At 39.9% G+C, this 14,984-nt stretch overlaps 1 protein-coding gene across 1 annotated transcript in view; it reads right to left on the minus strand.

Annotated features, from left to right (window-relative positions):
* The window catches only part of LOC140994255 (protein kinase C-binding protein NELL1-like), a 255,459-nt gene that overhangs the window by 24,529 nt on the left and 215,946 nt on the right, over positions 1–14,984 (minus strand). Inside the window, exon 15 of the mRNA XM_073463824.1 lies at positions 5,813–5,908. Coding sequence (XP_073319925.1) covers positions 5,813–5,908 — 96 coding nt within the window. The remainder of the gene's footprint in view (positions 1–5,812; positions 5,909–14,984) is intronic.

Here is a 14,984-nt window from a genome sequence, read left to right on the forward strand (position 1 = left end):
GCATGATGTCAACTTCTTAGGCTTGATTTTTTAAACATTTAGCAGCTCATATTATGTGGTATAACACAAGTCAGTGAGTAAGATGTACATCAAAACACACTAACGCAATCTATAGTAACAATCTTTATGGTAAGGTGTTAAATAGTCAGATTCTGGTATGGTCTAGTTATGACCAAATATATAATTACTGCATTTTGGCTGCATTATCTATAAAGATTTCCTTAATTTCTTATTTTAAAGTATTAATTGTTTCCTACCTCTTTAGATTGTTGTAACAGGACTGCTTGCAGCTTTAATACTCATTATATTTCATTATATATGTATATTATTATATTATTCATGACTAAGTCATTGCATCAAACTGAGACATTACACGTAAGTAACTTCAAACATATTTTGCTGGAACCGTGCCCCAAATATTTGACATCTTTGGACCCTGTCTAGAAATTAAAACAAGTTTCTGTAGTTTTGAACAATGCTTGTCAGCCAGTGCACATTTGTTATGATGGACCCACCAAGAATGAGGAGGTGAAACTGAACACCTGACTGAAAAGAGTATATGACTGATCTGAGATCTGTGATAATCCACTGCACCAATTGTAAGCGCATAAATACCAAATTCCACCAGGCCTCTAAATCTCGTTTTTATGGAGAGAACATGTTATTTAAAACCCCATTCATCATCCACCTTGTAAGACCTTTTTCTTTTTTTAGATGTAATAAAAGCTCATTTCATTCACACACAGACAATAATTCCTGCAGCTCAATAGTCTTATAAAGGTATTTGTTAGCGGGTGTGCATAGACAAGTGTGTGTGTGAACAGCCCTCTGTTCTCTTGGCACTGAAGTGGACAGGTGACCTTCCTGTGGTATAAAGTACAACATGCTATGCAATATGAGTACGCACACTCACATACACTCCATCAATCTTTGTTACAGCTACGAGAAGGAAAGCAGCCAGCAGACAGCCTTTCACATTTCCCTTTGTTTCCTTCCATTACAACGCAAACGAGAGCACTTAGTACTTTCTGCAGGGCTTCACTTCCGCCCCGCCTGTGGATTTTCCCAACAGGCATACTTGAAGACTTTATGACAGTCTATACTGTGAGGAGCTGTGAGTTTTAGCACACTGAGGGAATGAGAATTAAAGCACACATAGTTAAAATGATCCCCCCAGCTCTCAGGACAATCCTCTGGCCTGCTCAGCTTTACATAATTACACTTACTTCAGCTCTACTAACCTAGTGAAAACAACATCAAGGAAGATGTCACATGGGGCATTTACATTAATGTGCCCTCAGACTGAAACAACAACCAGGGGTTGTGTTTGTTGCTACCTGATAGTCTGTGACCAGTTAATGTGCAGAAAATTAACAACCTGCGAGATTAAAAGAGCAGTTTAAGTGACCACAGAACAGCCGAGCACCAACAAACACATGCAGGGCCGTTAGACATCTTCACTAATGTTTATTCACCTCTGATAATTGCACCTGAGAGTGTGTGCTTGCTACAGTAACTTGTTATTGGCATGATACAGGATCTAAGAGCAGGAAGAAGATTAGGTTTGTGTAGGTTTTTAAAGGTTGACACTGTAAGCATAACATATATTCAGTGATTTAGTTATTTAGACATCCAAGTTGTTTAAAGAGCATTTAAACAACTATATTTCAGTGTTCAAGCTGATTCTATTTACATGTCCAAATATAATCCCTGTTGAGACAACAGTTATATGTCACCTGGATGTCCACTTTTCAAACATTTTGTATGCCAGTTTTAACTTAGACGCCTGAACAACTTTTGACCTCCAAATCACCAAGTCTGTGCATGTTTAAGCTGTTTTCAGCTAATCTCATGAAAAGACCAAAACTAACAACTAACATCCTGCTAAGAAGAATTATGTGTATAGCCGAACAAGAGCCACAGTGTAGCACTGTTTGAAATATTCTTTTAACATGATGAAACTAGCTAATGTCAATATATTAAACGCTTAAGTGCTGTAAATGAATGAAAGTGAGAACAAAAAAGAAGACAAGCAGATATAAACTTGTATTAAGCATGCTTAAAATGCCGAGTCAACACATTCTGTAGATGCTTTTCTTGCTTGAAGCATTTCATTGAGCTGAGAACGGATATAATGCCAGGATAGTTAGGTTTTTAAAGATAGGTTAAGCATTTTGCACCCCTTAATACAAGCATTTCATTCCTACAAAGTTTGAAATTGAGTTTGAGATTGCTGCAATCATCCTTCTGGCCCTGAGGTGATCAACAAGCTAGTTAGACTCATTGAAAAAAATAGCAAATTAAAATCTTGTTCAGTGCCGTCTAAAGTTAAGTTGATGCTGATTTCATGACTGAAATTCAGGTCCAAGAAAATTGTCATTCTAACATGAAAGTAAAAATTTGAAGTTATCCACTGGATTTGTCTAACTAAAACTGTACTCCATGTCTTCCAATGGAGTCACACTGGGAGGAGATGACTTCATGTCACAGGTGTCATTTACACTGGACGCTTGGGACATGTCCCCATCACTTTTTCTTTTTTTTGAAGTATATTGTTATTATTATTTTTTGGCCTTTATTGATAGGACAGCTTCAGAGAGATGACAGGAAACAGGATGAGTTCACAGGGCACGTTGAGTTGAGTATGTTGAGTGTTCTCCTAATACCAACTCTGAGACTATGCCCTATTGATGCAACGTGTCGTTATTTTCTACTCTGACCTCATACCAGTACCACCATTGTTTAAAATTACATATGTTGAAGACCATTTAAAACATGTTTTTCTATCTGAGCCCCTACATCCCCACCGCTTTTCAACACAAAGCGATGTTCTTGCTTCCCTGGCCAGTAGTGACAGGAGGAATGATGACAGCAACTAGAAGCATTTTCAACTTAGATAGACTTGAAAAAATCAGTTGTGTCTTTACTAATCCAATCACATATACACACATACTGCAGTACATTATGTTCCATACATTAGCTGTTTGAGAAAAGTATTACCGAAGACACAATGTACGAACTGAGAGTTCACTGTTAGGTCATTAATTCAGATTTTGATCCTTTGGATCACAGCATTTCAGAAATAAATCACAAGGATCCAACAGTGGATCAGTGGCAGCTATATGAACCCACTGGAGAAAGACAGGTAACCCCAAGGATCAACGTGGGAGAAGATGAAGAGATCAGTCAAAAGTTCGACTCTGTTCCCACTGGCTTTATATTTAGACGCTCTTAACCTCCCATTGAGCCACAGTATACACCGCAGAGGAGAGGAGTCAGTGGAGCAGTGATGTGTTTTATTTCACAGGAGGGAAATGCAGCAGAGAGGGAGATGGAGATGGAAGCGGTGACAGAAGATGGAGACAGATGTACATGACAGACATACAGACAAATAGTAAGAGAGTTTGACAGATGTAGGGGCAGGATGAGAGTGAAACACAGAGAGAGAGACCATGTCGTGCATGAAGGTAAAGAACCTTCTGTGCAGCTTGTACAAGTTGCCTATGGCAACTCTTCAAGGGAAAGTGGTTTGTTTCTCTAACACAGCTATGAATAACTTATTTTATTACACTGGTATTTGCTGAGAATGTATACGCCATTAGTATGATGCATGCATTTAACGAAAAGTATGTCAACTACTATATTTTTTTTTAAATGACCAATTTCTAGTTTGAAACACAGATTTGATCTGCCAAAATGTTCAGGATTTTGTTCATCTGTCATATGGTTTAGTACATATTTTGCTCATATCCAGCCCAGTTGCTGGGATAAAATGTTGGCATTTGACGATTCTGCAAACCACAGATATGTTCACATTTGTATGTGTCATAGGCCTATGTGCCATATTAATATTGCTACAAAACATGCCATATCACATTAACATTACATGAAACCTAACCAGATCATAAGCAGCATTATCACAACATACAAAAGAAAAGCCAACCTGAAGAAACATAAAGTTGCAATATAAAGAAATGTAAAGTTTTGTGGTTTGCAAAAATGCACTTTACGAACATTTATTCTGGCAGTTGGGTTGTTATCGCTTCCTCCCTTGTAGCAAACTTTAAAATCTAAACATTTTGTTATAGTAAACTGCAGAGTCATTAGGGGCTCAGCTGTACAGCATGCGGTATACATGTACATTATAGAAAAAGGAGAAGAGAGAAAAACAGTTTGACATCCAGAGACCAGCGCAGAGTTCGACATAGAGAAACAGAGTGATTTTGCACTGCATCTCATCTGTAGCAGCCTCGGGCAGCAGCCAGAGGGCCACAGGAGGAGCCTCATTACTGGGATGATGTGTTAGTCCATATTTTGCTCCTCATCTGCTCCTCACTTCAACACTCTATTTTCTTCTTTGCATATCTTTCCCCTCCCTTCACCCCCTCTACGGTGGTTCAAAGAGAAGCAACAGAATCATTCTGCAGATGCAACACAGTAATTTTTTTCCGAACCAATCCTGGACTTTGCAAGCCATCGAAATTCAATTTACAGACACAAGTGTAAAGTATGTGCCAGGTTGCATCAGCGAAATATTACATTCACACATACCATTTCATTTTCAGATAATAACTCTGAGGAATTAGTTTGCCACGCTAATTCATTTATAGATATTTGACTGTGTTTATTGGGAGGTTAATTAGTCCTCAGGTGATTGTCAGCCTGCAAAAAATGTGCTACATGCTGATTGCTTCTCAAAGCTTAGACACACACATATGCAGACATGTACACACTCCAACACACAGAGCTCTGAAATTATACATCAGAGGGAGTGAAGGTTGTCTCTGGTTCAATAAATTAAAGGAAGTTTTTCAATTTTGATTTAGATCCAGACGCATAAGAGAACTCAATCGGGCTGTAAGTAGAAAAATATCAACACCGAAAGTGACAATAAAAAATACATTCAGTATTTAGGTAATCCGATGTCAAGGGCAGTTATTAAAAAAAAAAGAAGATTTTATTGATATTGTGGAATCAATGATATGTAAGTATCTAAAGGGAAACCGTGGCAACATGGTGTGAATAGCTGACCTGTGGTGCTCTATGGTGGCAGGTTTATCACTTCTGCAAAATGAGACGGCAGAGACAGAAGGTGTAATAACAGATGAGAGGAGATGAGAGGAAAAGGAATGAGAGGATAACAGTGAGGAGACAAGACAAAAAATGGTATAGGAGGATAGAGGGAGAAAAGAAAGGAGGAGAAAATGGAAAAGAAAACGGAGGAGAGGAGAGGTTGAAATAATTGCAAGATCAAAAAAGATAGATGGGAGGAGGAAGCAGGAAAAGAATAGGAGGGACCGACAGGAGGGAAAAGAGGAGAACAGAGGAGACGCAGGAAGGCGGAAGGGAGGAGGATGTAAGAGCAAAGCAAGGAAGGGAGGGAAAAGGGAGGATGTGAAAAGAGGAAGGATAGGAGAAAAATTCAGAAAGGAGAGGAAGGGATTGGGACGGGGCATGGAAGTGAGGAAGAAAGGAAGGGGGAGAGGAAGGAAAATGGAGGAGGTGAGTGGAGAAGAATTAGCTGTCCTTTTTCGACAGCTCTCTTGGGATCCTAAATCTCTGCACTGGCCAAATTCAAACACAGGGATTTAGAAATAGTGCGTGTGTGTGTCTCTCTCTTTCAGAGAGAAAGCGAGAGAGACATTCAAGGGATTGCTGCTGATCCCTCAGACCGACCTAATGACCATTCCCACTGATGTCACTTCTGACACTCGATAGAAAAACAACGTGACGCTCAAGCTGAGCTTTAATTAGGAGGGACAGCTGAACAAGCCTGACAGGTGAAGGGTCGGGGGGGGTCCTCAGGTCTTACCTGTCTCACAGCGGCGTCCTGTGAATCCTGAGGGACAGACACACGTGTTGGGAGACACACAGGTCCCTCCGCTCCTGCATCCCTCCTCACAGAAGGCTAGAAAGAGAAAAAGAGATGCATCAGTTCGGTTTGCCTTCATATCCTCGATATCACAGCCGCAGCACACAAAAAAAATGCCTTTGAACTCCTGCAGTTTAAGGTTTCATGAAGACATTACAATGTGCAAAGTGGTTCCCCTGACTATACTTTTAAAAGCGGTACAGCAGTTCTGGGAGGAAACACTGACACGTTTGTCATCCACATGGGTTTATAAATGATGTTTTTATGTTTGAATGCGTGTGTAGTCAGGAGGGGGAGTGCCGCGGAGCAACCTGATAAAATATCATCACAAGATCTGAAATGTCAATTTTGTGTATCTAAGAGAGGCAAAAAAAAATCACTACAGTTTTAGTGTTATTACCGATATCTCCTCATACACCTGTCCCCTTCAAATTCATTTTGCTTTATTAAAAGTGTCTGATGTGAAATTTGTCTTTTAAGTGGTCATCATCTAGAGGACAGCTTCTCCATGTGTTTTAGTTTTAGAGTAAAGCGATGGGTAAAAATGTCAACAGTGCTCCCTTCTTACCTTTTTAAAGCCTCATTTAGCTCACTGTTTTGATTTTACAGCACATTTATTTTATGGCTCAGACTAAGCGCTCCCACCAAATCTGTTTCCAGCAGCAGCAGCAGCAGCAGCAGGCAGTTGTTCAGCAGAGATCTATGACATACACACTGTGCACTACAGTACCACTACCTGTCTGTCACCAAACAGCAAAGTTTACAAGCAGCTGGTGAAAGAAAGTGAAACACCTAGCAGCTAAAAAGAGAAATTTGTTGTTGATGGAGAGACGAAAGGAGAGCAAATTTAGTTCTTGGACAGACAAAAGTGACTGTTTAAAATCCTTGTGCTTTGACTTTTTTACTTTGAACTTTTAGGTAACTAAAAACAACACTCAAGGTTTGTTTTATCTATAAGAGACAAAGATAAAACATAACCTGTCATCCAATGCTTCCACTGCGAACCCGAGCTGAATATTGTTTCTTTTATTGTGTGTCTTCTAAAAGCTCCACGGTGCTTGTGACAATGATGTAACAGATTTAACTGTGGATACTCAGGCTTGGCACCAAGGTAAGTGGACTCCTTTGATACGGCACACTTATCCTGAGAATGGTGCAAGTACTTTAAAAACCCTTACATTCACCCACTCACACACCCACCCACCGACACACACATGTTCAAACACTGATTGTGGCGGAGCTGCCATGCAGGTAGCTTAACTCTGAAGCAGATTTAAGGTTCAGCCTAAAGCATTACTTTCTCTACCACCTGTTGTGCCACACTTAAATAAATGTGAGGAAATCCTAGGATGCATGGTTTTGCTATTTCACATTTTCTCTTTGAGAGTTTAGTTTGTGTTGTTGTGTAGAGGGTTGTGACACTCACATACAACAAACGGTCCTTATGCAACACTGATCATTTGTTTGTGCTTCCCAAAACAATCCAACTGACTGTTAAAAAAATGACTCATGAGTGTTTTCTGACCTGCCACCACTTAAGTTAAAGTCTGGTCAAGTTAAAGCCCTTGAAACTACTTACTGTGGTTAAAGTTAGAGAATGATCACTGTCAACGCTTAAATAAACCAGGGCTCATGCTTGATCTTATGCTAGCAGTTGAAGTCATGCACTTCCTACACTCGACTGTCTGCACCTACTTTACACCTCCTCCTAACAGTAAGTGCCCGGTCATATGAGAAGGTGCCACAGTGAAATTTAGTTTTGTGTTAGTGAAAATAAATACTGCAATACTGAACTGGTAAAAAATGTTGCTGTTATAAAATGTATGATGATTGCTGGTATGACTAAGTCCTGAGAAGTTTGTCATGCTGTTTTTGGCTTTACTACCGACAGAAGATGTTCATGTTTTGCCCCACCACTAGAGATCACTTGTCTGGAAAACGTGTTTGTCAGGACCAAGTGAAAACCCAGCATTACATTACCCATCGGTTTGTGGACTATTGGTTTGAAGCCTCGAATCTGGTATAACAACTGTTTTTTGGTGAAGGGCAGGCACCTACGCAGTGGCCACATCATAGGTATGGCGTAGATTCAACGCAGAAGCTAAGATCAAGCTTACATTTACAAAATGAACATCATGCTGTATTAGAGAAGACTTGAAACTAACAACTTAGACCATGAACTCATTAGGAAACTGTTTACTGAGGTAATAAATCACATAATAACGAGGGTTGTTTTCTCCTAAGCTTACATACAATTTTTTTGGCTGAGAATGCAGTTTTAAGGCACATCAACATTGGCTTCAATTTTCAGGCTCGGAAGCTCCGTCCATATTTTATAGAGTCATGGCCTCAAAAGCACAGCTAAAATCATTGAACGAAAAGCTCAAACCTGGCTGAATGGGATAATAATGTAGTCTCAGGTCAAATGTTTAACTTTAACAGGCCATAATGACTCCACCACCAGTCAGATTTGATTAAATTTGGTTAGATGATGCATATTGTTATTGATCGCCTACAGAGGTGTCTGCATCATTTATGAGGTGACATTTCAATTCCCTACTTAACAGTTATTTTCAAATTGTATTGTATACAACGATCCCATCGCATTTTGCTAGGAGCAGGCTGGCAGTCCGGATGACTGCGATTTGTCCGGATGACACGTGATGCATCAACGTGGCTGAGACAAACCCACAAAGGAGAGGGAGCAGGTTGAGGAGAGCTTGTAGAGTAATGTTCTCAACAAAACAAAAGGACGAGTGAGTGTAGAGACACAGTGAGAAGGAGTAGTTAGTCAGTGCTTAAATTGAGGAGGATTAAACCAAAAAGAGGGCAGACTTAATTGAGCAAGTTCATTAAAGTGAAATTACTTTGAGTGTTTCTAAGCTTAATTAATGACATGATTTGAAAGATGAGCCTTAATGGGCTGAAAATCTATTTATGGTCACATACATAGGGTGACTAAGTGTAATATCTGTGTGTGCATGTGTGAGTGTGTAATGTATGTGCGCCAACTTGTCTCCCTTTGGTTTATGAATCCAAAGAAACATTTTTTATCACCCTGGTGTTTGGAAAAAAAAGTGCTAAATATACAAATGAATGCATAAGTGCAATAAATAAAAACATATTCCCATGCCAGAAGCTATTAGAGCTATTAATTTGACTGGTTCCGCGACTTAAGAAGTTCTATCAGGCCCTCATTAGGAGCGTGATTGCCTCTGTACTAATAAAGCTCACACTTGAAAATTAATTACACTTATATTGACTCAATCTATCTCCAGCACTAATTATCATTTCACCACCATCAGCATAATGCTGCCTGCCTATCGAACTAATGACTTCCAAAGATGAGGGGGCTTCGATGGGGGTGGGTTTGTTGAATGTTTTTTTTAGACTCGCATTTTTCAATGAACGCTTCTGGCAATGATTTTCTTGCCCACAGACAACCCCCAGTTTCCAGAGGCCTCCAGGATTTTACTCTTGCCAGTGACAAAAAAAATCAAAAAATCCCAGACACATAATTTAGACCACTGGCATACAACAACTCTCTACCGAAACTCGGCTTTATCATCATTATAATACGGCTGCTGCCATGTAATCCAGTCAGATTAAAATGAGCTCATATTAAAACTCACATTTAGCTACTATTACACAGATAAACTGATCATTTACAATGTTTAGTTAATTGTATTATTTATATTATTTTGAATTAGAGTAATATAAAATAACACAACTTCACTTCAAGCTTGATGTGCAGACATTTTTGGCTTAAATGAACCACAAGTTATAGCATCAACTGTCATTTATTACTATTTGTTTGAATAAAAAAACAATGAAATAAAAAAAAAACACATGCTTGGCATCTGACAGCCCGGTCGGCAGGATATAATGTTTGCAGTTATTCTGCAAACCACAGATAAGTTTGTAGGTGTCATAGGCTACATTCCTTTTTTAATCATTCGTACAAAACTTGCCATATCACGTTCACATTACATTTCTATTACCTGACTTTCACATCAGGAGGTGGAGGGAATGGTGCTAGAGTTACAGGCAAGGAGGCTGCCAAACCAGTGACTGCTGTTCAAAAATGTATTTCAACTTTTGTAAGTGTGGAACCACTGGATATTTGTGATAAGGGACCACAGCGTTTCACGCGTTCCAATATTTGTAGGCATGACACCACTTAATATTTTCAGGGATAACTTGGGATAATTTCCAGCTGTATTTGTGAAAACCAAAATGGATTATTTTCCACAGGAAGTTGGGCCATCTACAGCCGTGTTTGTGGGGACTGAACCGGGTGTTCCTAAGGAGACCTTGGGACATTTCCAGCAGATTTCGTGGCAACCAAAGCAGGTATTTTAAGCCAACTCTTGATGTTACAAAATGATTTGTTTTTTTAATTTCAAGTGAAATTCAGTGATGTTTGAAAACTTTTACTTGCAGTTTGCAGTGGTCTTCAGCCACAAATGTCTGCAGATATGGTAAGGCTATGGTGTGCATTTATCAATACTTGTTTGAGATAGTGTTCACAGTCTGTCATTCAATTTACACCAGGCAGTGGTGTCCTCAAAATCGCCTTTCTAGATCTTTGGTGGATCTAGTACAGCATCAGCTCTCTGAGGGGATTTCTTCTGTCCTTTACAAAATAAGATTAAGAAGAAAGTGGTGTTGCTGTTCCACAACCACAGCAGAGAACATCCCATACCACTGAAGAGGAGAAGGGGTATTTCACATCCTCGAAGACAAGCTTACAAAGATGAGAGGTATAGCTGCATTGTATTATGTTCCAGTTCCTTCTTCTGTGTCGTAGAAATCGATCTATATGTTTCCTCTTCTCACACCAAAACCCAGTGTTTACCATTGATGCATCAGATCGTATCATGCTCTATTGTTGCTGGAAATTTCTCAAGCCTCCACAAAACTTTGTAATCTCACCTCTGACTTACACAAAGCATCTCATCACTTCACCTTCCTTTGTCTTCATCTCCTCTTTGTGTCCCTTTTATCAACTCCTGTTTCCATTTTTTTCCCCCAATTTCTCCTCTCCGACTCCTCCCCCTGCTCCCCCTCCACATTACATTACCAGGACCCCCGCTACAGCGAAAAATAGCCTGTGCTGGGGCTGCGAGGAGGAGACAGCCCTCCTTCATTGTCGTCCCTGTGACCTCCAGCGAAACTATCTCAGGCTCAACTGAGCCTGTTGCTGACTCGTGACTTCTCGAGACATGCTTATAACCACAGATTTGCTATTTGAGTTTCCCATTATGGGCCTAGATTGCTTTCCAGTGGGTGGTGAGAATGGAATCATTCCACTCGGTGCCATGGCTAACAGCCGCATCCACGGTCGTTGGGTGTCCAAGGACCCATCCCAGAATTAAGAGCAGGGGTATCACAGAGAAAGCCGGTGGATATTCAACAAATTCGTGTAAGTACAAAGAGAGAAATAAAGAGATTTGTAATTCTATGGTAGAATAGAACTGAGCTAATAATTAGCGTCCCATGAGGGTAGCACAGCAGTGATATGCTCCATTAAGACATCGTTGTCTCCTGTTAATGATCATCATCTCTAATTTAAAGTTCAAATCTCAAGAGTTTGCAGCTGCATTTTAAAATAGTTTTAATTTTGGCCCTAACATTGAAACAAATGAAACTCGTATAGTGAAAATGGTCACTCAAAGCCCCAATTTGTGCCTCTCATACAGTAATAATAGCATCCCATTGGCGTTACAGTCATAGGTATCCGTCTCTATAACAGATAGAACACCTGAGACATCCCTGTTTGAAGATATTCCCAGAATCCTCAAAGGCTCCACCAACCATCTGGATGAAAAAATATTCAGTCTGCTGCATGATAAATAAAGATTTGAACCCGTTTCCAAAGTTCAAGACAAAAATAACATGGGAAATCAAAAGTTGGCTCTGACTCAATTCTCTGTTACTTAATCCAAACAAGGATGGTAGCCATGCAGTTGCTGGATAGGAACCTGGGAAGCAGGTTAAAAGTCTTTTTGATGGTGCAGCAGATGGAATATATTTTCATCCAGATGGTAAGAAAAGTCTTTGAGGTAACACTAATATAGAGGCACAGACTAGGGTCATAGTGATGAAATATTATCCAGCTTTTGAGTCATTCTCAGCTTATTTCAAGAGAAGAGTGTATTTTTTATTTAGAACAACATTATGTCATTTTTTTTTGTTTGTTTTTTACCTCAGAGTAAAAGCTCCAAAATCATTCTGATGGTCTCAATGGATCTCAATTACCCATCTCATAGAGCAGATCTGTTTCAAAAAGTCTCAATATGATCTACCAATCTTGGAGACTTGTGTGAGACTGCAATCTCCTATATTATTATGTTTCAATACTAATTTTGGTTTGTCTTGCATGCCTATAATTAAGAATAACCACCACAGGACGGCAATAATATCACACATATCTCCTGTCAACTGTAAATCAACAGCGATCAATCAAGGCCCCTGGTTTCACTATCAATACACAAACACACAGAGTAAATGGACCTATACTTTTGGTAGTATTTCTGATATCACTCCATAACATTTGGTTCTAAAGACAGTGACAGTCTAACCAGAGGTCAGAGTCAGTTTGGATTGTGTGGCTGTATGTCTCAATAGCATTTAAGTACTGCTAGCGTCTTTCTTTTCAGTCAGCCACTCTCACCAACCCCAGCAGCACCAGTAACAAGCTCTGATAAACCCACTGTACGCTACAGTACCTGCCAATCACCAAACAGCTGACATACAAAGTTAGAGACTACAATTGGTGAGGAGAGTTAATCATATAGTAGCTTAAGAGCCAGATATTGTTCCCAGGAGTTGGGGACCACATTTAGCGCGTAAAGGAGAGTGAACTTTGGACTTCATCAGTTGGTCAGACATCATCATCAGCATCACCAGACTAATTTACAAATGAGTATTAAGGGCTGTCGACAATGAGAGTGATCACGAAAACAAAAACTGTAACGACAAGGATGTGAGCATTCACACTGATGAACGATTACGTTCTGTAAATGCGTGCTCCATCTGTGTTGGCAGCTAAGGGAAATTAATATTAATAACTTTTACTGCTGTATGTTGTGCAGAGAAACAAAAAGAAAACTCCCAGAAGGATATGACTTTCCAATATTCTTCAAAGATGAGAGGAGTTAGGAAAATCAAACACGCTTTTAGGAGAGTAATCGTCTTTTGAAAATAAATTTTATTCATAGTTTCGATTGAGTCAACATCAGTTATCCTGCTCGTCAATATAAAGCGCCTCAAAACAAACTTCAGAGACCCTTGCTCTTCACTGTCATTGTCATTATAGTTGTGGTGTGGACTCTGCCATCCGATGAGTTGGAATGATTTATTAAACAATATATTATAGTTATAGTTATTGTTCCTGGTGTGGATGGCCATTAAGTCTGGTCCCTCTCAATCCATTATTGATTTTTAATGGGCATTATGAACACAAAATACAACAGGATAGACCTCCAACAAATGGAAAAAAATGGCGGCCTTACACTAAAAGTTGGTTCTGAAAACATTGAGGTGAGTAGGCAATGCAGTATCAGAATCTTGATTCATATTCGATCAATACTGCCTAGTTTGACAGTTTGGTCTGATTTTTGTGAGCCTGGTCGGACCTGCAGAACGCTCCTGTCAGTCATTGTATCAAACCCGCCCCATAGTTGTGGTTGGCCCAAAACAAACCAAGTCTCAGGGAAAACTGTGAATGGGATGAATCAGCCATAGCAAATAAAACATGAGCTCTGCAAATGTGTCTGGTTCTCAGGCAAGGTTAGACACAAATTAATGATAATGTTATCCGTGTCTGCTGGATGTGTAAATGACTGTTTGCTAAAAAGTTTGCCATAATGATTTTAAAAGGTGATAATATGCCAGAGCTGTGTTTCTGTCAGCTTGTTTTACAATTTCCCAGCCCCGTTGTGAGCAGAAATCAATTAATGCAGCTTTTAAATCGAAGCATGTCTTCCAACAGATGCTGATATCAGGAAGAAGAAGAGGGCGTATGATAAAACACATCACAGAGCGCTCCTGGACACACCATCAGTTGTTCTGACGGAGGAACAGAGGGGTATCTAGATAATGGACTCCTCCTTCCTCTTCCTCTCTCCTCCACAAACTCAATCTCTGCAGGTTATCTGTATTATATCTGCATAGTTCCTTTGCTAATGAATTCTCAACAGCAGGCTTAAATGCAGAGGTAGAAGTCCACTGTCAGCCTGCGAGGAAGAGCTGAGCAGGCCAGAAACTGAGCCGAGAAGGAATTAACACAAATCCATTTACTCATACAAATGCCTCACTTTGTTATGCATCAGAGTGGAGGCAGTTCACCCTTGGCTGTACTCTCTGTTGGGCATTTACTGAACATCACAGATAATGACCGCACTTACAAGACAATAAGGACTCGGGCCAGGCGGTCGGCATGGATTAAAGACGCATTAAGGCAGATTTTTACTGCCATCGTGTATCTGCAGAGGGTTGAAAGGGTGGTTGATCAATACCGCTGACACGACAATTAATTCAACCAGGTGCTCCCAGAGATTTCTCGCTCTGGAGCGAACCTCCACACATTTCAGACTGCTCGAGGATGGAGGATGGGCGAGCGACAAGTATTTCGATCCATTAGGGTTTCCGAGTAGAACTGTAAATTACAACGCAATTCCACGAATATCTGCGGTGCCACATTATTAAATCTTTATAATTCTCAGAAAATATGTTTTTACTCCTATTTAGGCCACCATTAGCTGATCCAGAAACTGTTGCTTGGTTACACATGGAGTTACTTAAAATGTTTTTCATTAAAAAGTGCAAGTGGGAGGGATTCTAAACCCACCAGTGATCTACAGTAACCATAATTCATTACACCTACATAATATCAGTAGTGTATGTGTTTGAAATGTTGCCTCCATAACCAGATGGCAGCAGAAGACGGAGCTAACACTGATGTGCCATTAGTTTATGTTAGACAGGGAGACTGAAAAACATGAGCGAACTGACAACCAGATTTTTTTTCTGTGCCACGTTTTCTAGATGTGAAACAGCTGTCAATGTTTAAATGGCCTTCTGCGGTTAATACTTTCACCTTAAAAGC

This window comes from Pagrus major, chromosome 4 (genome assembly GCF_040436345.1).
Source record: "Pagrus major chromosome 4, Pma_NU_1.0".
NCBI classification, from domain to species: Eukaryota; Metazoa; Chordata; class Actinopteri; order Spariformes; family Sparidae; genus Pagrus; species Pagrus major.